This window comes from Anser anser, assembly GCF_964211835.1.
Source record: "Anser anser genome assembly, chromosome: 27".
Classification (NCBI taxonomy): domain Eukaryota; kingdom Metazoa; phylum Chordata; class Aves; order Anseriformes; family Anatidae; genus Anser; species Anser anser.
The window spans coordinates 967,122-994,553 of NC_139748.1; the positions used below are offsets into that span (position 1 = coordinate 967,122).

At 39.6% G+C, this 27,432-nt stretch overlaps 2 protein-coding genes across 7 annotated transcripts in view; one reads left to right on the top strand and one right to left on the bottom strand.

Annotated features, from left to right (window-relative positions):
- Nucleotides 1–27,122, top strand: part of NGF (nerve growth factor) — a 50,476-nt gene extending 23,354 nt beyond the window's left edge. Inside the window, exons 2-4 of one of the 4 annotated variants that reach the window (XM_083812550.1) lie at nt 6,215–6,287; nt 9,697–9,836; nt 13,048–27,122. In XM_083812550.1, the coding sequence (XP_083668676.1) occupies nt 13,060–13,779 (720 nt within the window). In that variant the 5' untranslated portion in view covers nt 6,215–6,287; nt 9,697–9,836; nt 13,048–13,059 and the 3' untranslated portion in view covers nt 13,780–27,122. The remainder of the gene's footprint in view (nt 1–6,214; nt 6,288–9,696; nt 9,837–13,047) is intronic. The other 3 variants (XM_083812549.1, XM_083812548.1, XM_083812551.1) reach the window with 3 other exon arrangements.
- Nucleotides 1–27,432, bottom strand: part of TSHB (thyroid stimulating hormone subunit beta) — a 152,238-nt gene that overhangs the window by 71,666 nt on the left and 53,140 nt on the right. For all 3 annotated transcript variants that reach the window (XM_083812556.1, XM_083812557.1, XM_083812558.1), the window contains exon 6: nt 1,186–1,373. The gene's annotated coding sequence lies outside the window, so the exon portion shown is untranslated. The remainder of the gene's footprint in view (nt 1–1,185; nt 1,374–27,432) is intronic.

Consider the following 27,432-nt stretch of genomic DNA (forward strand, 5'->3'; position numbering starts at 1 on the left):
TATACCTGAGAGTCCTTTACCGAGAGAACAAAGTGCAAAAAAGTCTTAGTTTAAATGAAGTTCAGGCTTTAGCAACCTCTGCTTGAGAACCGGAAACAGGGATTTGAACTCACCTATCAACCTCAACAATTCTTATGAATCTGAACTTCACAATACACTTGTCATAGGAACATTTTAGGGTTCTTACAATCATAGAATCATTGAATCATCTAGGTTGGAAAAGACTTTTTAGATCATTAAGTCCAACCATCAACCTGACATTAAGTCCCATCACTAAACCATATTCCTTAATGCTACGCCCATACATTTCTTAAATACCTCCAGGAATGGGGACTTCACTACTTCCATGGACAGCAATATTAAAAAGGATCACCTCTTTTCTTTACACTTTTCTGTTTAACTGTCCTCGTACATAGAATAACCAGGAGAACTGCTCAAAGACACAGGCATTTCAGGGACAGCTGCAGACTGCCAGCAAGGGAAGACATCTTGCACACTGTATCATCATTCACTTCTCTCTGCATATTGCACTGATCATCAGTCAAGCATTGCACGAGGTGATGATGTTACAGGGTGGTCCGAGTGGGGTCAAAACCCAAAGGTCCACTGGTTCCACCTTAAATTTAATTTCACCCTAAATGTCTGGGTGGAGAAGAAAAGCCTCCTGTCTTAAAACATTCACAGCAGCTGCCTCCTCTCAAACTCAGACATAATACAAAGACAGAAAACTCCTACTCACCCTCTGCTCATTGGGTCTGCACCCAGGAGACCACACCATACAGCTAAAATACTGACTCAATTCAAACCATCTTTGCTCTCTGGGAGCATTAATCAGATGTTTTGTGTAACAGCTGCCTGACACACTAAGGACACTGGGAGCTTTGCACAGTGAAGAAGTTTGAACTGTATTTTTCTGGCCTCATAGCTTTAGTGTCAGGGTCTCAAGTAAAGCAGAGCTGAGATTCTCAGAGCATAGGAATGAGGTAACCTAAATCAAGGCACTGTGCTTTCTTATTCAGTTCACGGAAAAGCAGTTTGAATTATTTTTTCTGAATATATATTTTGTTGCTAATGTAAAGAATCCATTGTTTTGTTACTACCTGTCTTTATGGTTGCCAGCAGTTGTCTAGCCTTGCAGCAGTGCATATCGCTGTGCAATTGATTAATGCAGTAATGAGTAAATACCTTCCACAAAAGATGAAAGCTGAGATGCATAAGACAACAGATATCCATTACTGCAGCGAGGACTGGGTAGAGAAGCAGCTTTCCATGAGGCAGCTTATCTCAGTATTTGAAAGGAGAAGGTAGGGAGACTTGCAGATAGAGGAGGGAACACAGTCAGAAGCCACGTGCAGCAGACTAAATGCTTGGAGCTGGAAAGCAAACAAAAGAGTATGTTAAGACATTGGCATGACCTGGCATGACCTGGAGCAGGACTGTATTCCAGAGAATACAAAATGTTACCAGTGTGAAGACACAGCATCTGTTTCCACACATCCTGAACAGGTATGGAAATCAAGTTTGCAATGTTTTACAATTAACAAAGACAATCTTCTAGCCTGGTAACTGTTCAGACCAGAAAACATACGGGGGGGGGGGGGGGGGGGGGGGGGGAGCAGGTATGGAGCATTTTGCATAATGTTAACACATTTACAGAGAAACCATACTTTAATGTCAAGTAAGTACCAAGTACAAACATACAAAGCATGAAAGTACATGGGCAAAGTAAGGAAGTCAATTTCTAAAGCTATAATTTGAGTTTTCTAGTAGCAATTTCCATACAGTCAAGTAAAGTAAATCATTAGAGAAGGAATTCAATCATTGAGAAGTCTCCATAGGTCTCATGAAGGTAAAAGACCTGATTTAGAAATAAGAATGAATATCTGAGAAGTTTTTGTTTGTTTGTTTGCTTGGTTTTTGTTTTTTTTAAAGCAAGGAGCGGGGAGCAGTGGGGGACAAGGGAGAAAAGGAACATAGCTAGTTGTTAGAGAAAGAAACTGCTCAGTAAGAATTCAATGCTACTCTTCAGGTTCTTCACTTGCTACAAAAGTAATTTCTACTGATAGACCAAAAGCTAGTGGTGAGGCCCATTTAAAATGACTTACCATTTTTTGATGGAAGATGCTACATAGCAAAGTAATATTCCGTTTCAGTATGGATTATTTCTCTACTATCTCAGAAATCCCTTAAGGAATACAGGAGCATACCCATTTTGTAAGATGGGAATTTTATTTTGCAATCCTTTGTCTATATCTTCTCATTATTTTTTAATGGAAAAAATCCCACCTATCACTGTGAACTGCTCTGGCTACAAAACGTTTATGAACTACAACCAGATCCTCAGCTGTGGTACAACATACGTTTTAAGTTTCTCTCAACTCTAGCCTTTTTTGCTGCCTCCTTTATGTATTTTGACTTGCCAAATACAGATATGCTTCAATTTCCCTTTTGCATTTTCAGAATTCTTGCCCCATTAAAATATCTTTGATGCTTTTTATCGGTATGAAGGCATTGGAAAACTTGTAGATAGTAAAATTCCTTTTTGAGCTAAAGAATGAATGGAACAGGAAAGCCTAAAACACACAGACACCAGTTATTAAAAGTCATGCAGATCCTGGCCATCATTTCTGCATATTATTTGTACTTACATAATGTTATTTTTCAAGTTCGGAATCTAGCGAAACATTACACATGATGGAATCTATACTTGAGAATCTGTTCGTGATATATCAGCTTATTTTTATTTTCATCTTTTTTGGAGTTACTGCATTTTATGTGTTACACTACAAGATGTGTCCAATCTCTAAAAATCTCATTGGTTTCCTATTTCTTTGCATCCTGGTGGAAAAATGGAAAATGATAACAAAACCAAAAATTATGAGCTTGAATAAAAATAAAATGTTAGTATTGCTCTTAGGATTCAGCTGGTTCTTATTAACCAGGGTTTGGACAAGAATCAAGATTTATATTCCCTTCTCAATAGCTGGAATAAGATCATTAGCTGGAAAAGCTCACTGGCCCTCAAAGACATTGTATTTTTCTGCCTTAACTACTTTTGGCTACAAGATGGGATGCTTACATTGTAGTATGATTACCCTTGTACTTTCTCTCTCAGATTAATTCCAGTTTGATTTTGATAGTTTCATAAATATGAATCTGAAATTCCAGTTCTTTCATATAGTATAAAACATCTTTTTAGTTATCTAGGTTTCCTCTCCATTTCTAGTCATTTTGTATTGGAAACCTCAGGACCAAATATATCAAGATAAAAACCTGGCTTGACACCTGGCAGAACAAGCTCAAGAACCATTTGTAGAAATTATCTGTAGAAATAGAGAAGGAAAAAAAAAGCGGGTGTAATTCTTACACCCACCCTCATGCAGTTCTTGAGGATTCCCTATTTCCTGTAGCAAAAAGGGAATGACACATCTTCTTGTGTTTGGACAGGTGAGCATAGGTGAGCAGCAACCTTGCATGCTGGCAGGTGGTTGGGCAGGATGGAGGTATCTGTCTTCATAGATCTCCAATGCATCCAACTTAATATGAGTGGGATGAATTTATCCCATTTATGCTGCAGTAGTTTTCCCGTCAGTTAGTGCCTGAGATTTTAGTCACTGCTTCATGCCAGTGAATTAGGATTTATGAAACCCTGGTGTCCTACAAAATATATATATAGTTTGCAGTCCATATCGAAAGTACCAAACCAATCCTCATATGTCAAGCCTTAATTTTAGGATTTTCTTAAATAGATGATAATATATAGATTATATGCAACTGTAGTATGCTCAGATAGCCAGCATTTTTATTTCTTACTCACTTACTTTTACCAGTTTTATTCCATTGAGACCACTGACTTCAGGCCAGTCAGGTTCACATGATCCTTCTAAGGTTGGTTTCTGTCATTTATTTTCAGAGAGATTTCTCTCAAGTGACCGTTATTTCATTTTTCCTTCACTGTATTTAAAGAAATTTTTATCCTGACAAAGATCTGGATCTGGTATCTTTTATTTGCTGAATGTCAGTTTGTTATCTTAAATATGATAGAATTTCCTCTTCTGTCAGGGCGGCTATGTGCATGTTTATCATTGTGTAACAAGTCAGCCTATCACAAAAAGAGCTGTATCCCACTGCAAGTTTTTACTGCTATGGTCTCCTTCACATCATGTAATGTCTTCTAAAGAAAGACACATTTTAAATGACTGCTGAAGACTAAATTCCCGTAAGCATATTCTACATGTCAGAGAAGTCTCTATTGTGTTTTACAATTCAGTAGTTACAAAATAAGCCTTTTAAAACTTGAGCTCTGTGTGTCCTGTGCAAGAATCTTCTCATTGTTGTGCTCTTCTGTCAGTCTCCATCATCTACTGCAAGAATCCAGCACCTGTTTCTGCAGCCTGGATCTCTCCCACCAAACAGTTTCATTCAGCTCCCTGCACAGAATAATTGGCTCATCAATGAAACTAGAAAGGTGATGGACAATAAAGTCCCAAAGCATTTTTTGGGGGGGCCTAAAACATGTTCAGAAAACAAAGGAATTGTACTCCTTTGTTTCACTACTTATGGCTGAGGTTTCAGGACAAGAAAAATGGGGTTTTAGGAGACCTCTGTGTTGCTGGGAATTCATCCTCTGACGTGGGCCCTGGGAAGACTAGTGCAGTGATAGTATTATCTGAAGGCTGCTTCTCTGCAGAGGCACTAGCAATTGAAACATTTATGTACTGGTTCCAGAGGATAGCAGTGACAAAATTAGGCTCCTGCAGATAAGCCATTCCCATTACTTATGCCCCAGTAAGCATAAAATAAAGCTTAAGTACAAATGTTTTCCAAATTGTTATCAGTTTCCAATTTGGTGTCTCCTCATCACCCTGCAGATCATCATTCATAGCACTCTTTTCCTTTAACTATCCAAAATAGACACAAGCATCACGGGCTATCAAGCATTCTTGTTATTATCATTGCCTAGACTAAACTCGAATCAGAAATCTAGGAGCAGATAGGTCCATGTTTGTAGCACATCCTGTGATGGTGATGATCATGGTGACACGATGTATGATAATTGCTGCAGGGCAGCATTTTTCTCAGCGTACTGCTCTCCCTATAAATACTCAGAGCATTTTGGTACTAGAGGCCTTTAGAACAAAAGGAAGTGCATGAGACACAGGTAGTTCCAAATGGCTCTTCAGCGAACATAAATCTCTTTATTGACAGGATGAGTCACAGTACATGTAATAGAGGAATTAAATCTTGAGTCCATTAGAAATTCTTATTTTCTTGCTCATCAGCTAAGATCAAGAGAAAGTTGAAATGCAGTGCCTCTGACACTGTTCTTAGTCATAATGGCTTAAGGATTCCCTTCAATGCCTTCCAGGTCTCAGAATTTTTTTTTCCCTCCATTGCTATTGCAAAATCTTAATCCGGATACCGGTTCAAAGTGAGGGTGTGCCGGTAGACACTTCCTCTTTAACAGCAACCTCAGCATCAACTGCCTCCCTCATTTTTCCTTTAACCAGAAGCAGTGATATAAAACTAATACACTACTTGTTGCTTGTTTTGGTGACCTCTGTAATCCTATTTGCTGCATAGACATCCAAGCATATAATCCATCACTGCAAATAACATCAGAAAATAAGTGGCAGTTTACCAGCTGCAAATCATCAGCTAAAAGTAGCCTTAGCACAGCACACATTCCCCATATTGTGTAATTACAGAGAACTACACAAACTTCACTGATGGTTCAAACCCTATATAGTATGAACCTCTTCTTTTGTCATTCTTGTATAAAGCAACCACTCCTCAGCTCTGAAATGGAGAAGTATTATCAGATACTTTGGGGACTGTTCTCACAAGCATACTCCCTTGTTCTTCCACACCTTCTGCATGAACTGCATGAGAGTTGAGAGTTTTGATGTTATTTGCACAAGGGAGCTCACTTCTGAAATGTGCTTCATTTCATAAGTTCAAAATACATAAGCATTTCTGTAATCATGAAGACAAAAAGATTCAAATGTCCTGCTTTCTGTTTATTTTTTTGCACAACCATAAAATCCGACAACAACTTTAAGAATGACAGAAAACAACATTCCAAATTGTATCATCCTTTAGACTACAACATTCTATGCCTATGTTTATTGCCTAAGGTTATTTCTATTCAGAAAAGTATCTATTTGCTGTATTTGAGCCAAACTGAGCATTAATTTATCTCTTCCTTTACAAGTTCAGGAGCTCCTTTAATGGAATCTGGTGACTGTGCAATTAGAAAGCTGTACAGCTTCCTCCATCAACATAAGGTACCAAAAATATTCTGTATTACAGACAAATATACTTCATTGTTACTAATTTTTATCGATAGTAATATCACATTAATAGACCAATTCAATTCTAGTGCTTCACTTTACATTGTCAGGTAAAAAAAAAAAAAACAACACAAACCTCAAGACTTACGAGACAAGTAAGTCTCACACATTATCATTGGTTCCTGTGATCTAACAGCCTAATTACTCTTCACTACCAAATGCGTATTTGAGTGTTCCGCAAGTCGTTTTTGCTGAAATGGCATGGATTGGAAATCATTGTAGGACTTGCATTTTTCATTTAAGAATACTGCAGTATAAGCTGATAGTATTCATCTCAAGAGTCCTGTTTTTTTTTTGTGTTTTTTTTTTTCTCCTAGCCGTATCTAAACAAACTGGTTATATCTTGAGAACTCCAATGTGTGTAAAAAGTCTACGTAAAATAACTTTAATTCAGTGGGTTTGAAAACATCTTAGTATTAAAAGACGTTTCGAACCTTAACGCTTCATTTCTTAAATTGAATTTAATACATAAAGATGGTAAATCAGCACTACACAATTCCAAAAATTAAGCCTTAGCCATTTTTACTTAACTTAATTCTAATTTAAACAAATCCTGTAGTCTCTTGTATAGATACACAGCTGTAGATTGGCTACATCAGCAAAAGTTTTTTTGTGGACACAACAGTGCACACAAAAGTAAAGCAAATAATAGTGTTCCCACTCCATATAATGGAAATCTTCAGAGAATTAATGTGTAGGTAGGATTGCCATTTCTGAACTCTAATATCTCTACATTGATTCTGTCTCCCTATAAAGTGTGAATTGCACATGGAATAAGAAACAAGTAATTAGGTATTTCTGTGTAATTGGGGGAATAAAGAAAACAGATCACTTTCAGCTCAGAAAACTGTAATTTCAATGTGCCTGTGATCAAAAATGTGTGCAACAAGTACTAAGTGCCTAGAATAAAACTGATACATAATTGGAGCTTCAATCATGCAGTGCAGACAACAACAAAAAGGCTTCTCAAAGCATTTTGGAAAAATTTTGTTCCTTCAGTTCAAGCAGCAGCAAACTCTATGCATGCTGGGGATGGTCCCACCTGCTCAGTACTTTGCCAACAATTATGTGATGTGTCTGAATTGTCCTGTTATAAACCCAAGGCTCGGTCTCAGTTTTCACTTTCATGCTGGTAGAACTGTAGCACAGCAGTATGGAATTAATTACTGACTGCTCCACCAGGTTTTTTTTTATTTTCCTGGTCTTTCAAGTCTCCCATCAAAAGCTTTGACAAAGCTTTAACCTCTAACAAATGAATAATGAAGAAAAGGGTTTTCCACTGTCTTTTTCCACTTTCTGCTCTCCATCCCATCACAACACTCACATTCATCTAAACTGTGTGGCAATCAACATTCAGATCACACAGTTACCAAAAGCTAATTGGAAGAATTGAGCCTTACTGGGTCCTGCATCTGGGGTGGGACAACCCTGGCTATACGTACAGACTGGGCTGGACAGCAGCCCTGCAGAGAGGGATCTGGGTGTTGTGGTTGATAGCAAGCTGAATATGAGCCAGCAGTGTGCCCTGGCAGCCAGGAGGGCCAACTGCCACTGCTATTCGGTCGAGGGAGATGATTGTCCCATTCTGCTCTGCACTGGTGCCATACCAGTGCAGAGCACAGCAGGACAATCCCTTCCCTTACCAGCTGGCAGTGCGGTGCCTGAGGCACCCCGGGCACGCCTGGCCCTGTTGGCCGCCAGGGCACACTGATGGCTCAGATTCAGCTTTCTGTCAACCAGTACCCCAGATCCCTTTCCACAGGGCTCTCCAGCCTCTCATCCCCCAGTCTGTATGTACAGCCAGGGTTGCCCCATCCCAGGTGCAGAATCCAGTACTTGCTCTTGTTAAATTTCATACAGCTGGTGACTGCATAGCCCTTCAATTCGTCAAGATCTTCTGCAAGGCCCCTCTACCCTTGAGGGAGCTGACAGCTCCTCCTACTTTTGTCTGCAAACTTACTTAGTATACATGTAAGTCCATCATCTACATCAGTTATGAAAACATTAAATAGAACTGTTGCCTCAATGAAAAGAGTATCCCAGGCAAATAGCTAATTTAGTCTCACTTTGAATCACATACCAAAAAAACATAAATTCTAAGGCATTTGTCCTGTGAAAGGTCTTCAGATTCTCTCCTGAGCCAGAAAGACTCAGGTATGTCTCCACCTCTCACCTGATTCCTGCTTGAATACTCTTGAAAAAAGGAAGCCGGCCTAGAACAGAAAGACTGTAACTCATTTTCTTGCAGCCAGAAATGAAACGTGGTTCCTGTCTTTTTACCTCACTATTGCTAGTTTGCCAAATGTCTTGATTAAGAGGTTTCATCAGGTAAAGGACATGCTTATTTCCCACCCTATAACACCATCCCAAGCTGGACTCCAAGTTTTATTTTTGGCAGAACACTGATTTTCTGTGTCTTCCTAAAACTGCAGACACCCAGCATTGAGGTTGACCAATTCACTAGCTCTTAGCACAGAGTGTCTTTTTGGTCTGGCAGAATAAGAGCCTTAGAATTTATTTTTTCCATGTCTGAATGAAAGATTTTAGGCGTCATCTCTTCACTGAAGCAGTGCTGATTCCAAACAATCAGCAGAGTCCCGTCACTATCACTGGATAACTTGTGAGATGTTTCATCCCTCTGATCTGCGTACTTCTTTTCTCCACTCACTTTCACTAAAAACGATGCTATAACAAAACAGACCTGTGAACTTTGCAACAGCATTTCTTCATACACAACTCAAACAGTGATGGGGTGGGTGGGGAAGCTGGAACTCTCCTGTTGGTAGATAGTATTTTGTATGAAATATTACCCACGTTCACTCTATGTGTTAACAAGAACTTAAAGAATAAACTGAAATTACTTGCAACTGACTGTTCAGAATGTTTAGTACATTGGCAACCTACTATACATTCTGAACAGTCAGTTGCAAGTAATTGGCATTGGAAGTCCTTTAGTGATCCTTCAGGACTTGCAGGATTCGGGGCATCATAAGGATAGAAGGCATGGGCCACAAACCGTATAATTAAGATGTGTGCAGAGCACATGAATGGATAGGGCACAGATAGGTTCACATCCTGCAGGTACTATAAAGGTCCGGGCAACCTGCTTTAGGTGGCCCTGCCTGAGGAAGGTGCTAAAAAAGGTAGCTCTGCCTTACAAACATGATGCTTTTGAAAGTCAAGAACTGCACTTAGACAATTATTACACCATAAAAGTGAAAAAAGCACAGTTCACAAAGCCAAGCGAGTGGATTTGTCCCTGAACTCCTGCTATCAAGTGGGGAAGGGTACTGAAAACACTTATTTGCTGGCTAATTACTGAAACAAATACTTCTACTTCTAGTGGAACGCAGAGTAAGCAACTCCCAGACTCAGCTACGCTGCCAAACTGGCCCGATGGCATGTTGCAGCCAAGCCCAGCTCAGCATCTGGATGAAATAAAGACCTTTCTGGGGAGCAGTGTTTTGTGCAGTATACTCAGAGGTAAGCACAACACACACACTTTCTCAGAGCAGACTGAAATCACATATTACCAGTATCACACAGTAGCCCGAATGCCTACACCAGAAGTGTTCACATAAAAATAGGTAGCAAGACACTTAACTAACATATAAATGAGGATGAGAATTGTCATTCTGAACTTAAAAAAAATATGGATCTGTCTTCTGAAGAGTGAAGATGAGAGCAATTTGCATTATTTTTAGAAATTTTCTTATTTTGGGAAATGCTTAGTTGTTTGAAATACTAAACAAGTTGCTTCACTGATATCTGCTAGCTAGCTATTGTCTGGCTAAAATGGGAGTTTCCATTTACTCTTTCTTCTCTTATTCTGCTTCCAGACGCACCTTTTCTGGGGAATGTTTATGTGTAATGAGAGATCGTCCACTTAGATGGCACAGCGCTCACTAAATACCCTCTGTTTTAGTACAGTTCTTGCATTTTTGGTATTGAAAGGCTTGTAGTAACCTTTGTGGCCAATGTGACAAATATTGTACAACCAGCACTAAAAATGGCAGCTATGCATCTCCTGGAAGCTCAGGTGGCTGCACATGGCATGCGCTCTGAACACATTCAGAAAGCACCATTAAAGGATTCAGTAGCTATGCACATGACAAAGTTTAGAAATAACCCCCCAAACAGCCCTTAAAATAGCTGTACATGTCAGAAAAAGTCACAATCCCAACAGTCTCAAGACACACATATTCTTTAAATTTTATTTATTTTTTTGCTTGTGTTGTCATCAAGACTAATCCACTCTTTAAATCTGTTTGGTTTTCATTTTCCACTAATTTAATAATTGATGAAAAGACTCGATTTTGAATCTTCAGGAAAACTATCAGGTATTCCAAATACATTTTGTCTGTCTCTGTCTGGTTTTGTGTTAATGGCCTTAAAACAATAATGTTAGCGTATGCAACCTAAAAAAGAAGCTCAGAGAAGAAAGGTATGGCACAAAACCAGAAATGAGCTTTTTGCTGGCATTGCTATGCCTCTATCCTATAGAAGGAAATAATAAAAACAGGCTTTATATATAAACACAATAGGTTGAGGCTGCTATTGGCATGCCTAAATTGTGCCTGCAGTTTGTTCTGCAAACCTTTTCCATTAACATTTCTGTTGGAAAAGCTAACTTTTTAGAGATGTAATGAACCATCTGATTTTAATTTGGTTGTTGAACAAAGGGTTACACTTTAAATTGTGCATAGCCAAGTTATTGAGCTACACCCAGCTTTATTTCCTTATACAGATAATGATGACTGCTCAAGCATGAGCAGCATGTGGGTAAGCAGCAACCCTCAGACTTGTTTTAAGTAAATTAAAATAGCTGGATAAGTAAAGGTTTTCTCTGTGGGAGAGATTTGACTCTCCTTATCATCATATTGTTCCCAGGTCTTCCAGCCTAATGGTTGCAGAGAGATCTGCTAATATGGCTTTTGGACTTCGTCTCCTTTTGTCCCCCTGATGGACGGACTGTAACATCTTTATCCTGTTCAGTCACTACCTCTGTTTGGCATCTCTTGCTGATTTCTTAAATGCTTGTCCAGCCCTGCACAAACACAGCTGTTTATTTCATTTCAGCTCTTGTCCAAGATAAAAAGTATCCACATGAGATCCTATGGGACATCTAAGGGTTCTGCATTTTCTACAAGACTGTGTTCTAGCAAAGCTAAAGCCCTAGTGAGTGCTTTAGTGATGCTTTGAATTCTAGTCTAAGAAAGATGAACAGAAAGGGGGAACTTCAACTGTCATTGACCCACACCCAGGAAAAACATTAAAACATGCTGGGAAATCACAGTGAAATTGCAGAACTTAATTCCTCTTTTGATAAACCCTGTTTGTCCAGTTTATGTGCAGCTGCCTGCCTGCTGGCTGGACACAGTGTAATTCAGGGCCAGCTGAGACATGTCAGGCAAAACAAAGCACCGAGCCAGGGGAGGAGCCTGGCTTGAAGGGTGTTTTTTTTTTTTTCTGTTTATACTGTCTCTACTTACTAGTTCTTCAGAGAGGAAATGCAATGTCTGCCTTTAGCTGCAATTTGAGATCCTTTTTGAGTCTCTCTTATTCCCAGTATGCCTGCCGCCCGTTTGTTACCTAGCACGTAGCTGAATTAGCCAGCACATGGTAATTAACCTAACAAGGTATTACTGCTACTGGTCTTCCAGCATAATACTGTTCTTCGAGATGTTTTAGATATTTGTCTTACATTTTTCCACACCCAAACAGACGTGCATATTCTCCAGCCCAAAGGAAGACTAGCACTGGCTTCAGATATACTATACAGAGACATTTGTGCAACTTCTTGTTCACAGCACTCTGAAAAAAAGGATGGTGTTTCTCTATATACCCAGAACTATGACCCCAATGGTTTTAGCTATGCTGTACCTAAGATACCAACCAGAAACAGCCTATCACATGGTGTTCCTATGTAATATCCATATTTGTCCTAATAGGCAGCCTGAACTTGGACAAATCCCATCTGCCCTTGTGACATGTGATGTCTGAGCTCTTCTGGGAAGGAGCCTGGGCTTTATCTGCCCAAAATCAGCAATGTGGTGCGTCCTGAAAGGGCAGATGGGATAGATGGAGGCTGCTGGAGGCTGCTGAGCCAGCCAGAGTGCTGGGGCATGTCCACATGGCAGGTAAGTGTGGCCGTGAGTGTGCGATAATGGCAGGATTCACTGGGGTTCCCCCACTTACACAAATAACGTCTTGGTGGTGGTCCCCACCCTAGCCCAAAGGACACACCTGTAGACAAATGAACTAAATGGACAAGCTACTTTAGCCAAAGTCCTGCTTCTGTTCTTACTACTCTAGAGGGTATATGCAGCCAAGAGACCAGCCCTGACCAACAAGGTTATTGCCAAAAATCACTAGAGATTTTACTCCTGGGAACATGCTGTCACCATATGGTCTCCACATTAATAACACCAAACAAGTCCTTCATAAACAGTGTTTTAATAACAAATACCAGAGGAATTAATAACAATTTAGCTATTATTTTCTAATGTTCTCACTTTATTAAGAACTTCTATACCATCTGAATGAGCTATCCCGGAAGAACAACATCTGGCACCCACATGAATAGCTGATGAAATCTACATGATCTTGGGTATCTTACAAATTTATTGTCAGCAATAGCATCTGTTTCTGCCAGCATGGCTTACAGTAATACTACATTTTTTTTTCATTCTAGGTGCATAGCGTAATGTCCATGCTGTACTACACTCTGATTATAGCTTTTTTCATCGGCACACAGGCAGCTCCAAAGTCAGAAGACAATGCTCCACTGGAGTATCCTGCAGAACACTCCCAACCCAAATCCCACCAGAGTAACGGACACCACATTTCCAAGGCAGCTCCACAGACAACCCACAGCCACTCTACTTGGACGACAGGTAGAAGAGAAGATATAAATATTACCATGGACCCAAATTTATTTAAGAAGAAGCGTTTCCGGTCTCCTCGGGTCCTGTTCAGCACACGGCCCCCTCCAGTGTCAGGGCAAGGACAGAATATGGGACAGCTCAGCAGTGCAGTCTCTCTCAACAGGACTGCCAGGACCAAGAGGACAGCGCATCCTGTATTGCACCGGGGAGAGTTCTCAGTGTGTGACAGTGTCAGCATGTGGGTTGGGGACAAAACCACAGCCACTGACATCAAAGGCAAAGAGGTGACAGTGTTGGGAGAGGTCAACATTAACAACAACATTTTTAAACAGTACTTCTTTGAGACCAAGTGCAGGGACCCTAAGCCAGTCTCCAGTGGGTGCCGAGGGATTGATGCGAAGCACTGGAACTCTTACTGCACCACAACACACACCTTTGTCAAAGCACTGACAATGGAGGGCAAGCAAGCAGCCTGGCGGTTTATTCGAATTGACACAGCCTGCGTGTGTGTGCTTAGCAGGAAGTCAGGGAGACCCTAAGATGGAGCTAAACCCCACAACAACATCCTCCTACCCCCCTACCTCAGCTTGTAAATTATTTTAAGTTATAAAAGGACTGCATGGTGTATTTATAGTTTATACAGTACAGAAAGAACTTCATTATTTATTAAACTCTCTTGGAAACCTTTTGTGTTTGCAATTTACTTACCGGCAGAACCCTTCAGAAGATGTCCACCTTAGTCTCAGTTCAGCCCTACAACTCTGAAACGTTCACAGGACCATTGAACAATCTTTGTTCACTATCCTATATAAAGACCACATTTTTGCAGTTTTTATATGTAACCCTCTCTTCCACAACAAAACGATTTTCATCATATAACCTGCCAGTTTACAGTGAAAACCTTGTAGGTTTATTTTCAATTGAAATATTTCCAACAATTACCAAAAGACCCTTCAAAACGTGCTTCCAGTTTTACTAAGTATACATAAAGTTATTAGTCTTCTATCATTAATCATCTCAGTGAATTCCAGGTAGAGAACACTAGTTCTGCATGTTGCTAGATAAATTTCTAATTTAAAATTGCCAAAATATTTTCATTACAAAAATAATCCATTCTGAATTATTTTTGAACATTTGTCTACACAAGAGCAGAGTCTAGATGCGTGTATTTTTGAATTGGAATGGTATTTTACAGCTCATTGCTTAAGAGCTATATTAAAGTGATGGGGTTGTAAATGTAAATATACATATAAAAATAAAAAATCTTCACAAGACTTGTAATTAAGAAGTAAAAATTCTCTCAAGGTGGTATTTTGACAATGAGGCATTGACATAGGGGCAAATCTTCTCATGCATGATAGAAAAAAACACTAAGCCTGTATCTTAGCAAGAAGCCCCAAAATAACGATGGGCTCATAATTTCTGTGCTTTGGAGAACACCGATTTCTAGAAGTACATAGTGGAGACTGAGACTCATGCTGGGTGTTTAAGTCACTGCACACTGGATAAAACTATAGTTTCTCTCACTGTTTCCTTTGGAAGAACAGCTGCTATCCATTGCAGAAACTGTTTCAAAACAAACACCATTAAGGATTTTTAGCTTGGTTTCTTCCAAATCCTAGAAGGTACACTTTTGCCCCTGCCTTTACTCACACACGTACTTCTTTAATGAAAAAGACAGACCTGACATTTGCTTCCCCAGCCTAAACAGCAAAGGAGAGTAAATCTCTAGAGAAAATGTATTGTCATAAAATACTGCCAGTGGAAAATAACAAAATCTAGGTAAAATATGCTTTCTAGTAGGACATTGCCGGTCTGTGACATAGAAGGCAATAGTGCAAAGACCATTTCTGATAATCACTCATACGTCACTTTTCAGCCCCCTCTAGTAGATGGTTATGGCGTGGGACATCAATATTCCCATAAGAATGTTTTGCCCCCTTCACAACAGTATTTTTTGCTATATATGCATGAATAGACAGTTATCTGAAAGGTCTAGGAGAGGACAGGATCTTGATTGTCCTGTGGCCACACAGGTATCAGATGCTCTAACACAACAGCAGAACACAGTAAAAGTGGCAACCACCTGCCACTCAACACAGGAGAGATGGAGGGAAAGCTCAGTGTGTGAAAAGCACAGTACCGTGAAGCAGAGAAGAATTTAGAATCAGAGCAGAGTCATGCCTGTGTTCTTTGGGGGCCTGAAAGCAGTGTACAAAGGTAACAAATCTGTTCTTTACCATACATGACACAGTATGACTAGGGAAAAAAGGAAGCCAATTAGTTATCATGGATTTCTAGGTTTCTGGTGAATGCCATTATTTTACCATTGACATAACAGAACTGCAACTGAAGCAGTGTCTCAAGATTGCATTTGATAATTCCAAATGTGCAAAACTTGGCATTTCTTCACAGAGCCCTGAAACTAGCTTTCTTCTTAAAGCAATCTTGGGTGCTGGCATACCTTCCATAAGCCAGACCACTTAGAGTTCCTCTGCTACACCTTGAAGTACATTCTTGCCTATAACACCCAATCTGAGACAGACAAAGAGTTGCTATTGCAAGACCTATTAATTACTATTATAAATCTGGACTTTGATTCTGTTCATTGAGGGGGAGGGAGGTTTATAGTCCGACAGATATCAATGTGATTTATTCCACATTTACCACTTCAGCTGATTTTAATTTTGTTCTTCCAAGACTGAAACTAGACTATTGGTTAATAATACATGACAGTGAAATATGTTATTACTAACGTTTCTTGCCTAATAATTAAAAAGGTCCCAAAAGGGAGGATGGAAGAAGCGTGAAAAGGACAGTTTGGTGCATTCACACTTGGATCTTGATCCCAGCATTAATTTCAGAATCTGGTATTCCAGACTTAGAGCCACAAAAACCATAATCAGTTTCCATCCCCTAACATGGAACTCATCCTCTCGTCACCACTGTTATTCCAGTTTTGTTTTGGTGGTGATTTTCAGGTTTTGTTTTGATGTGTCTGAAATCTTACTGGGTACGTAATCATTCCCACTGCTGAGCTGATGCCAAAAACCCGGAATGCCAAAAGCCCATTGTAATGCTCAGTCCTGCAAGCAAGTTATACGTTGTTGGGCCTTGCCCTGATTGCTTTCATTTCAATTGCAATACAGATAGGAAGTTTTGACATTGACAGAGGAAGAGCCTAGTTACAAAATAGTCACGCTTTCTCTAAATGGTTCCTTTCATCCCTTACATAACAATGCTTCTTGATTATCTAATCAAGTGTTCAAATGTGATTAAAGGGAAGCACCGTAGATGCTGCACCCTTACAAGCCTTTCTTTAATAAGCAACATCTTTCATTAGAGCAACTAAAAGCACTGTCAGGGAGCTTGCTTGTAGGGCTTGAAATCGGGGGAGTGGCTTTAAACTAAAAGAGGGGAGACTTAGATTAGAGGTTAGGAGGAAATTCTTCACTCAGAGGGTGGTGAGGCACTGGAGCAGGTTGACCAGACAAGCTGTGGATGCCCCATCCCTGAAGGTGTTGAAACCCTGGGCAACCTGATCTAAGGGGTGGCATCCCTGCCCATAGCAGGAGGGTTGAAATGAGATGATCTTTAAGGTCGCTTCCAACCCAAGCCATTCTATGATGATTCTATGATGAAATTACTATGTATTCTTAGCTCTAGAAAAATCAGTTTCTATATTCCTACAAATAGGCTATTCTGGCAAGGTATCTCCAGCATTGTAACAATCATTGGTCCTGACACAATCTTGAATTCCAGCACTCAATCTGTACAACCACTGAAGATTGCACATTAACATTTCAGTAGGATCCTTCATCCAAGTTGCTATATAAAATGAAACTAGCAAGAACTAAGGAAGATTGAATGTCACTGCCCACAGTGGAAGAAAATATAGAAGAACTATTATAAAGCAGTTTAAAGAAAGCTATCCAGCAGAACACCTGGAAGCAGCAGTCAGTAGAGGGACGTGAAATTAAGAAAATACAAGACAGAACTATCCAACTTCCAATCTGGCCAGAAGGCAGTACTCAGTGGTTTTAAAAAGCATATGAGAATTATAACAGGACCAACATCTCACTGGAAAAATGGATGCTCCTCTGCTTAGGTTGGTGTTAAAGAGCAAAACAACTTCATAATGGTTTAAAACAGTGGTGACCTTGGCTGCACATCCTTAATGCTAATGTTCAGAGATCTGCCTTCCTCAGCCCAACCAGTTGATAGTTTCTGGTATTTCCTTGACTCAGACAAAGGTAAGGTTCACATGCAGCACAAAACAGAAGACAACATCCCAAGTATGACAATAGAAGACAAGAACTCCCTAAGAAATTAAGAGGAATGAAGAAGCTACCAAGTTTTACTGTGCACCTTTGTGTTAGGTTTACATGGCAATGTTTTGGTAGTGGAGGGCTGCAAGAGTGGCCACTGTGAAAAGAATCCACAAGCTGCCCCATGTTAGATAAGGGCCAGTTTCAGCTGGCTCCAAAAGGGACCTGCTGCTGGCCAGAGCTGAGCCAATAAGCGATTTTGTTTGCACCTCTGTGAGAGCAGATTTAAGGAGGGAAAAAGCCTGGCGCACCACAACATCTGGGAGAACAAGGAGTGAGAAACAGCCCTGCAGACACCAAGGTCAGTTAGGAGGGGCTCCAGGTGCCAGAGCAGAAGTTTTCCTGGACCATGGTGAAGCAGGCTGTCCCCCTGCAGCCCATGGGGTAACACAGCGGAGCAGATCTCCACGCCACAGCCTGTGGAGGAGCCTACATTGGAGCAGGCAGATCTGGCCTGAAGGAGGCTGCAGCCCATGGAGAGCCTCCACATGGTACAGACCCATAGTGGAGCAGTTCTTGAAGAGCTGCTGACTGTGGGAAGCCCATGCAGGATCAGTTCGGGAAGGACGGCATCCCATGGGAGGGACCCCACACTGAAGCAGTGGCAGAGAGTGACCATGAAGGAGCAGCAGAAACACAGCATTAGGGACTGACCACAGCCTCCATTCCCCTGTGCTGCTCAGGGGGAGGATGTAGAAGAGGGCAGATGAGGGGAAGGTGCCTTTAGTTTGTTTTTAGTTTCTCACTGCTCTAGCTTGTTAGCAATAGGTAATAAATTATATTAATCTACCTATGCTGAGTCTGTTTTGCCGATGATAACTATTGAGTGATCTCCCTGTCCTTATTTCAACCCTTGCATCATTTTCATTGTATTTTCTCCCCCTTTCCCTTTTAGGAGGGGGAGTGAGAAAGCAGTTGTGGTGGAGCTCAGCTGCCCGGCTGGGTAAAACCACTACAACCTTTGATCAGGAAAGCCATCATTTTGCTACCTGTTGTTCAAGTGATGGGGACGCTACATTCTGAATACAATTAAAGTCACCAGGATGGGGCAGGAGGTTCTTTTGCTGTGTTTGTACTGAACTGTTCTAGAAAAGAAATCTCTTGCTTTACACCAAAAGAAGAAAAAATCCCCTCAAAAATGTCCACACCTAAAACAGTTAAATGGATTACTGCTAAAAATGCATATAGCTTTTTCTTTTAAAGAATTACTTTTAAATAAAATACTGCCTGCCAGAATTAGAGCACAAAATCCACCATATTTCTTTTTCAAACTTGTCACTCACCTAGTGGTGATTCACAAGAAGGCCAGCAACATCCTGCCTTGTATCAGAAATAGTGTGGCCAGCAGGACTAGAGAAGTGATCATCCCCCTGTACTTAGCTCTGGTGATGCTGCACCTCACAAACAGTGCTCAGTTTGGCACCCATCACTAGAAGAGGGACATCGAGGTGCAGGAGCATGTCCAAAGGAGGGCAACAAAGCTAGTAAAGGTCTAGAGAACAAGCCTTATGAAGAACAGCTGTGGGAGCTGTGGTTGTTTACCCTGGAGAAAAGGAGGCTCAGGAGAGACCTTAACACACTCTACAATTAACTTAAAGGAGCCTATAGCAAGGTGGGGATTGGTCTCTTCTCCCAAGCAACAATGATAGGTCAAGAGGAAATGGCCTCAAGTTGTGCCAGGGGAGGTTTAGATTGGATATTAGGAAAGATTTCTTCACTGAAAGGGTTGTGAAGCACTGGAACAGGCTGCCCAGGGAAGTGGTTGAGTCACCATCCCTGGAGGTATTCAAAAAACATGTAGATGTAGAGCTTAGTGACATGGTTTAACGGTGGACTTGGCAGTGCTAGATTAAAAGTTGGACTAGATGATCTTAGGTGTCTTTTCCAACCTAAATGAGTCTATGATGCACAGGAAAAAATGAGGTGGGAGAAAGCGTTCATGTCAGTGCATCATCCATGTATGACTGCTTTAGTTATAGGTTCTTCACGCAGACTGGAACTCAAGCTTCTGAAAACATGCACACTGTGAGTCTTTAGACTCTATGGGATGGTATTTTAAAGGAGAATAGACTGCACTAAACTCTAAGGGGGCGGTTGGGGGGGAGGGGGTAGGAATGATCAGTTGAATAGGTAAACAATGAAAAAGTGTGTTCAAGTCACTAGACAATGTTCACTATGCCAAACCTAGAACTGTAAGATCCAAGTTGTTATTCAATTTTCCCACACCAAGTTAGCAATACTTTTCAGGAAGTTGTGAAAAACAACTTCCTATTAAGGCAATCAAAAACTGACCAGAAAAAATTTATAGGAATTTATCAATAGCTTTTTTGTTAACTGACACTGATTATAAGAAATGTTAGCCATAAATATAATTAACAAACTTGAAACAGTAAAACTAGAGGCTTAGGTTAAAAAACATTCTGAACCAGAACAGCTGTAAGTAATTAGGTAAGATGAAGAATTGATGGTGACAAGAATGTGAAAAATGTGTCAGAAGTCTGTTGTCCTCCACTAGTTCCTAAGCTTATAAAAGAAAAAAAAAAAAAAAAAAAAAAAGAGCAAAGAGGAGATTAATAATTTTATAAATTTTGGTGATGAAAGGCAGTATCTAATAGGAAAATGCTCTTCTAAACTAGGACCGTTTACTGACTAATGATGGAAATCCAGTTCTCTCAACCTAGAAAGACAAGTTCTCTTTCAAAGTGTGCTCCCATAGCAGATTAACGAAGCAAAACACAGAAAATTTTGCAAGGGCTATTGTTATCCTGAAACAAACCATTTTTCAGATGTCTGAAGCAAGTTAATAGATAAGCTACACTCAGAACAGTTGCACACTAACACCATTTTCAACAGTTATCTAATGTGCATCTCTTGCTATTTGCCAACAGCAGTACTCAAATTACTACACACTAATGTATCACTGAACTGTAAAAGCTATTCAAGAAAACAGAAAACAAGCAGCAAGATTTTGCCACAAGACTGCTAGCTACCAGCTGATGCAGGAAAGCCATCTATAACAGATAATATCACCTTCTTACTTGCCAGGTAAGTATGACTAATTGCTGACACATGAAGGAAAAAAAGTTTCATTTACTTGCAAGTAAACTTGGCACCCTTCTGCTGAAGTCTTCATGCTTCCTCTTTGTTTCCTGCACAGGAGGGAAAACTGTGTGGAGAAAGTTCTGAAAAATCTTAAAGGCTTTCTGCTATGTTGTAAGTTGGATCAGTTATTCTGATTACAACTTCCAGAGTCAGCATAAGGAGAATGGCACTATGAAAATTAAGGCCAGCCATTCCAGCAGTAGCAGACTGCTGTATAAGCTCACAGCTACTGACAAATGCACAACTTTCCATCCAATTAAGAGACATCTTTCTGAAATCGGAAGATAGCGTCACCAACAACATTAAATTATAATCAACCTAGAAATGGAGGACAGAAGCAACACTCTAGAGTGTTCAAAGCAGCCCAAGGAGATAGGAGACCTCCTTGTTCATTTTCTCTGGTTGTTTGAGAGAAAAAAATGCTAAATACAACTCTTTGCAAGACCGATCCTTTTCAAGTATCTTGTAGGAATAAGATACAAAGGTGACTACATAAAAAGTAAACAATGATTTATGTTGCGAGGTGTTTTTTTTTGTTTTTTTTTGAGATAGAACTGAAAATGAGCAAAAAAATATTGTATACACGTGGCATTTATTTTACTCTTTACAGTTTCCTACCTGCATTTTTCACATAGGTACTATGTCTCAATCACTGTAATGCCCTGAAATACTCTTTCAAAGAATATGCACATTTCTGAAAAGGCTGTTTGTTGATTTGTTTGTGTTGTTGTTTGTTATAAGAAATAAAGTAATTATGAGCATCAAAAATGTTTCTGGGCTGACTCCTGTTGCTTTCCTGGCGTTTTTTCCCATGACATTCTACCAGGGGTTGTTCAAACAAGAAAAATGTAGTTCTGTGGTTTACTCATACAAAAAAAATGGGAGCTCTGGTACTTTTTTAGTCCATATTACTAGCAGGGTTCAAGAGTACCCTCTCCTCTGTCATGTGGCTCTGGCTGTTCATAAACATTGCTCTGACCAATGGGTGCAAATTTAGATACTTCTCAGAATGATTTGTTGCCTTCTCACGACAGTTGCAATCCCAGACTGGATTGGATCCAGTGGGAAAATGTTTAGACAAAGTACTGCACTAACCAACACTCCTGAAGGGTGTGCCTGTGGTATGCCTGTAACAGAAAGTTTACAAGAAGACATTAAAAAAAATACATCATGCTATGACTGCATTTTGCAGAGTGAATGGCCTATTCACTGGAAGTAACACTCCAAAAGGACTTCAGCAAGAAGAACTGAGCATCATGCAAACATGCAGTCATGATCACGATCTCTAACACCAGCCATTTGGTTCAGCTCTGTTTAACCCAAATATCATGACAGTCCTGAAACAGAAAACAAAGAAAAAGGAGGTACATGTGGACACTAGACGAGGAAGCTATCACTTAACCTGCTCCTCGAAACATTTTTCCTCCTGACCCCTTAGATTTTGACTTTCAAGAGCCCTTAGGAAATATTTAGCTAAAAAGATTGTACTCCTCATTCAGTGCTCAAACAGGAGACATAAGCATGTAGGGACTGGAAGTCAGAAAGAGAAAATACAGCATGAGATTGGAAGCATCTCTACTGTGCTGCACTAGCCAGAGCATCACCAGCAGGCTGAGGGAAGTGACTGTTGGCCAATATACAATGGCTTCCACAGTGAAGATAAAAAGATGAAGAGACAGGCTGTTGTGGTCAAGACCACCACAAGGAAGTACCAAGAGTACAGGGCCACTATTACTAGGTAAAATAGAACTCAGTGAGTGAATTGATTTGAATGCCAGGCATACCCATTCTGCCACCTAAATACTTTCATATCCACAAACATTTCCATCTGTGCTCACATTTTACTTCCAGATTGAGATTTGCTTTCTGTTCACTGCAGAGTTATGCTGGAACAGCTAATGTACAGCTACATCCCTTTTTTGCACTCTCAGGAATCACACAGCATATAGGCTGGGGGGGGAGAGAATTTATGTCCATCCCAACTTAAAATTCTGTAGTGGTACTAATGGCTCCTTTGGTGTCTTCTCAGGTACATCAGAAAGACTTAGCTCTGATACCCAGCTTAGGCCACAAGTTGTTCCACTGTGAACAGACAGAAAACAAAATGGTACAATGCTTTTACTGAAGTATGTCTGCCAACAAGAACCAATGAGACAGCAAATGCAGAAACACAACTTCCTTAGCTACAATTCAGCTCCTTATAGACTTTGCCTTCCTTATTTCCAGTACTTAAACCTAGCCTGCTGCATTTCTTCTCACCAACTAGTCTAGAACAACACTTCCAAACAGTGGGTTTTTTTCCTTCCCCCTTTTGGTTTTCCCTTTCTTATTGGGTTAGAGTGGTTTGGAATCATTCTATTTGCATAGATGCCACTTAAGTGAACATACCTGTATAACATTTCTCCCTCAAAACATTTCTACACTCAAAGGCATTTTTGCCTTTGCCTTCAATTTGCCCAAAGACTACTTTGCCAGTTGCATAGTGTTGTATCTTGGTGTACCTACCATAGGTGTTGTAGCCCCTTCACCTGAGTTTATCAGTTTTCGGTCTTCCTGTTCCAAATTGCTCTGAATAGCAGAGTTGCTATATGCACACATTCACATAACACAGAAATAATTATTTATGTCTGAAAGCGTGACACACACATGGTTAGAAGTTCATTAAAAATACATTCTTACAGTCCCCTTGTGATAGTATGTTTACGAATATCCTTTCTGCCTCAGAAGACACCATTATTGAGCTTTTCCTCATACCCTGTTTATTGGAATGTTACCAAAAGCCCTTTAGAAACTATAAAATGTGAGAAACTGCAATATGAAATGATCTGGAAAAACCTCCTTATCTGCCACTGACCACAGGTAATGCTAATTCAGTATTATTGTTATAAACTAATCCAGTATTATTGTTAAATTACTGTTAGATGCAGTGCTAATTACTTTCATTCCTACTTTTACCATGAATGAACAAAATGTTCTTCATAAGCCAGAATTTATTCAACGGTGAAAGATAAAAAGCCAGAGTATGTAGGAATGAGTTATTAGTTCTCAAAATGCATGTCCTTCATTTTATGTTTATTCTCAGTGTTTAAATTCACTTTATTTCTAAATCAGAGGTCAAACTGAAATGTCTCATATTTATTTTCTCAGTGTGATGGAATAAGCAGAATGGCATGGTGTTTCTCCATGATAAATCATGTTAACTTATGTTACAAACAATGGCTTAGACTTTATCTGAGGTGTACTTTGAAGTAGTAACAGTATACAGCTGAGACCACTTTTCTCAAAAACTAGGAAGCTGATGATGATGGTGCCTTTGTGCACAACCCAGCCCTAGAAAGAGGTGCTGAACTTAAAGATCCATGGTTGATTTTATGGCAGTGGGAGAAGGAATTAAAAGAAAACCAAGACAAAAAATAGAGGACATTTGAGCCAATAGCAGCAAAACCAAAAACCTTGTTATGCTTGTCAAAAACAATTTCTTCACCTTTTAGACCCTAAAAAGGATTTTGGCATTACTATTAAAGTATCCAAGCCTCTGTTTAGCCTCTTCCTTTTGCATAAATTTAAGAGAGGGAGTTATGCTCTTTCAGGAGAAGAGAATGAACAAGGAATCAAATAAACATTTCAGCATCTTGTATTGGACCACACTATCCAAACTGCCAGCTCTAAAATGAGCTATACTGGAGGAGAAAAAATGCCCTCAGCATACCATGCCAGCTCTGACCACACAGAGAATGTCTCTGTGTAGCCAACGATATTCTCACTGTCAAAGAGAACAAGTGAACGTGAGAGGATTCTTACACAGAGGTCTTGAGGCTGGTTAGTATGACTTGGCAATATCCCTATGGGCTATTTTTATACCCCTAGATAAGTAACATGTAAAAACTGTAAAAGCTCAATGGCTACTTAAAAGAATTTACTCAGGCAGTTAGCTCCACTTATACATCTCACTTATTCTACATTGGAGGAAAGGATCATGAATATAAATCAACTTCCAGAGCATTAAATATTTTTTTCTCCTTTTTCAGAGAAACGTACATTTTTAATATACTCACCACTGTAAAAGATTTTTTTTCATTACACCCTTGAAAACAAACATCTACTCATGATAATACCAAGAGGTGATTTTATTCATCCACTCAAACATATTCCAGCACAACTGAGGACCTCATTTTATATAAACTGGGCACCATGAGATGCAAATGCACCACCTCTTCGCATTTGATGGACTCAAATACAATATCTTTTCCTGAGAAAAATGCAATTGCTTGAAGTTAAATAATATCAATAGCAGAAAGAAAATAGAAATATAACTCTGATTTAACTGAAAGAAGAATCCTCTGTGAAACTTCCATGCTGCCCGTAGTGCCAATGCAACTGAAGTTTTGGGTTTATTACTAGAATGTTTAGACCATTAAAAAGAACAACATTGTTGTACTCAGAACAAAGGATTCACTAGTCCCGTTTCCAACTCTGGCCAAAACTGGATACTTACAGAAGGAAAAAAGCTAGTGTACATTCTTGTTTAATAGCTGGTAAAGCTCTGGATACAATTTAAGCCCCAAACAAAAGAACATAGTAAAACACCTATGGGTCTCAGATCTATGAGATCTGAAGAACCTAATCAACAGCATGTATTTTGCCACTCAATAAAGAACTAATTCTTATGCTTTTACAGAAGGGGGGGGGGGGGGGGGGGGGAGGAAGGCAGAAAAAATTACCATCAAATCTCAGAATCTATGAAAAACGAAGAATAACAAAGAATACAGCAGGAAACAAGATTCTAACCAACAACTGAAATATTAAATTATCCTAATCAAGACAGCTTTGAGGTCACCAAGAGTCAACTGCAATTTATCATTTATTAAGTTATGGGCATAATCCCACAATAACAGATTTGATTAGCCTCTGGAACTCACAGATCAAAGATATTCAGACAAATCTTTGTCTTCTGGAACAGGCTTAGAGTGAAAGCAATTAGAATACAATATTATTCATTACATGACCAAAAATACCATGTTTTCATAACTGAACTGAGGCTTGAGAATATATTCCCAAATTCATGTTTGGGAAGACAAATTCACCTCAACACTGGAAAGAGGTCATTAGGGATTACAAAGAAGAACACAGCAATGTACATTCACTTCCATAACACACACCTACCGCAACAGGAAGTAAAATGCTGCAGAAAGTAATCAACCACAAGACACGGACATATCACCTCTCATGATGTTTCCTGTCATGGCATGTATCATTACAATCATCCATTATCATATATGTCATATATCATAATTAGCATGTATCACAGGTCTTACATCCTGCCATATCTTTGATACATATGCTGTTAACCACCTTAAACCATATCAGTTGGTATGTTAAGAATGATAACGTATAATATGTTATCAACAAATGATAGTGTTTGATGGGGCAACCTTTTGCTATTTTAAATGGTGAATGCCAGCATTCACATTGCTGGCAGCACAAACCATGGTGCATGCTGTTATGATACAAATAGTGGCAGAACACTAGCTTATATAAAACTCTGAATCCTGGATATAGAGGCAGCAAAGGTACTTGCTACTGTCCACGACTGTGGCATGTAGTCCAAAAAAGTACCAATATTCATCATTTTATTATTCGTAAGTCTGACATTTGGTTCTACTTATGCGATATATTCTTTTCACTCCCCTTTCACAACCCCTTTCACAATCCCCTTTGGGGATTGGACTAGATGATCTTTCAAGGTCCCTTCCAATCCCTAACATTCTGTGATTCTGTGTGATTCTTTCCCTGTGCTGTAACATTTAACCATCTTCAATTCACATATATGATTAAAGTTTGTGTTTCAAAAAACATACATGTTCTTGGCCTCTGAAAATCACCAAGAAACACTTTACTTCCACAGCGCAGACCCAGAGTGTCTGAAGTATATTTGCATGTTGTATTAATAGAATTCAGAAAATTGCTCTACAAAATTCCTAAAAGAGAATCAGCCAAAGTTAGACTTGGCATCTGCACAAGTCTCTGCTATTTTTTGGAATACTTTGACGACACTCATGTTATTGTCTCTCAGTTCATTTTTCTGCTCATGTATTCCCCAAAGAAGGAAAGAATGGTATTCCTGTTCTCTGAATAAGGACACATCTTGTTCGTTTGAGTGATTTCATTTTTTTTTCCTTCTCTTTCTTGAACTGTTGGATCTCCTAACTCTTGCTCTTCCATACAAGAGCACAGAAGTCATTCTACTGCTTCAAAGTAAAAGAAATTAAAAAAAAAAATTTACCAGCAGAGGAGACACTTGCTTTCGATTCTTGTTTTTCTCAGCTGGATACCGTAAACAAAGCCTTCAGAGATCACAGAAAGCCTGTTAGTTAACTGTATCTAAATCAGTAACACACACACAAAAAAAAAAAAAAAAGAGCTGTTCAATGCTGACATGAGCAACATTGCAATGCATTCCCTCCAACTGCACAAAGCTATTTTGTTTCATGTGTACACCTCCAGACGAAATAAAGGTGCACTGTGAACAGGGTTATGCTCCTATAAAGCTGTTTGTGAAGGAACTCTGCAGTCAGTTGAGAATATTTTCATCTTCTTTCTTCCATTTGATCTTCTCTGCAACATACTTTTTGTATTACTCCTCACATTTTCCCTCCATCTGGTTTCAGAATTTGATTAGAAACTTGGAAGTTCAACTTGAACAGTTCAATGCAAAGAACTAAGCTGCTTCCAGACGTTTTTTTTCTCCATGGAGGATCTTAA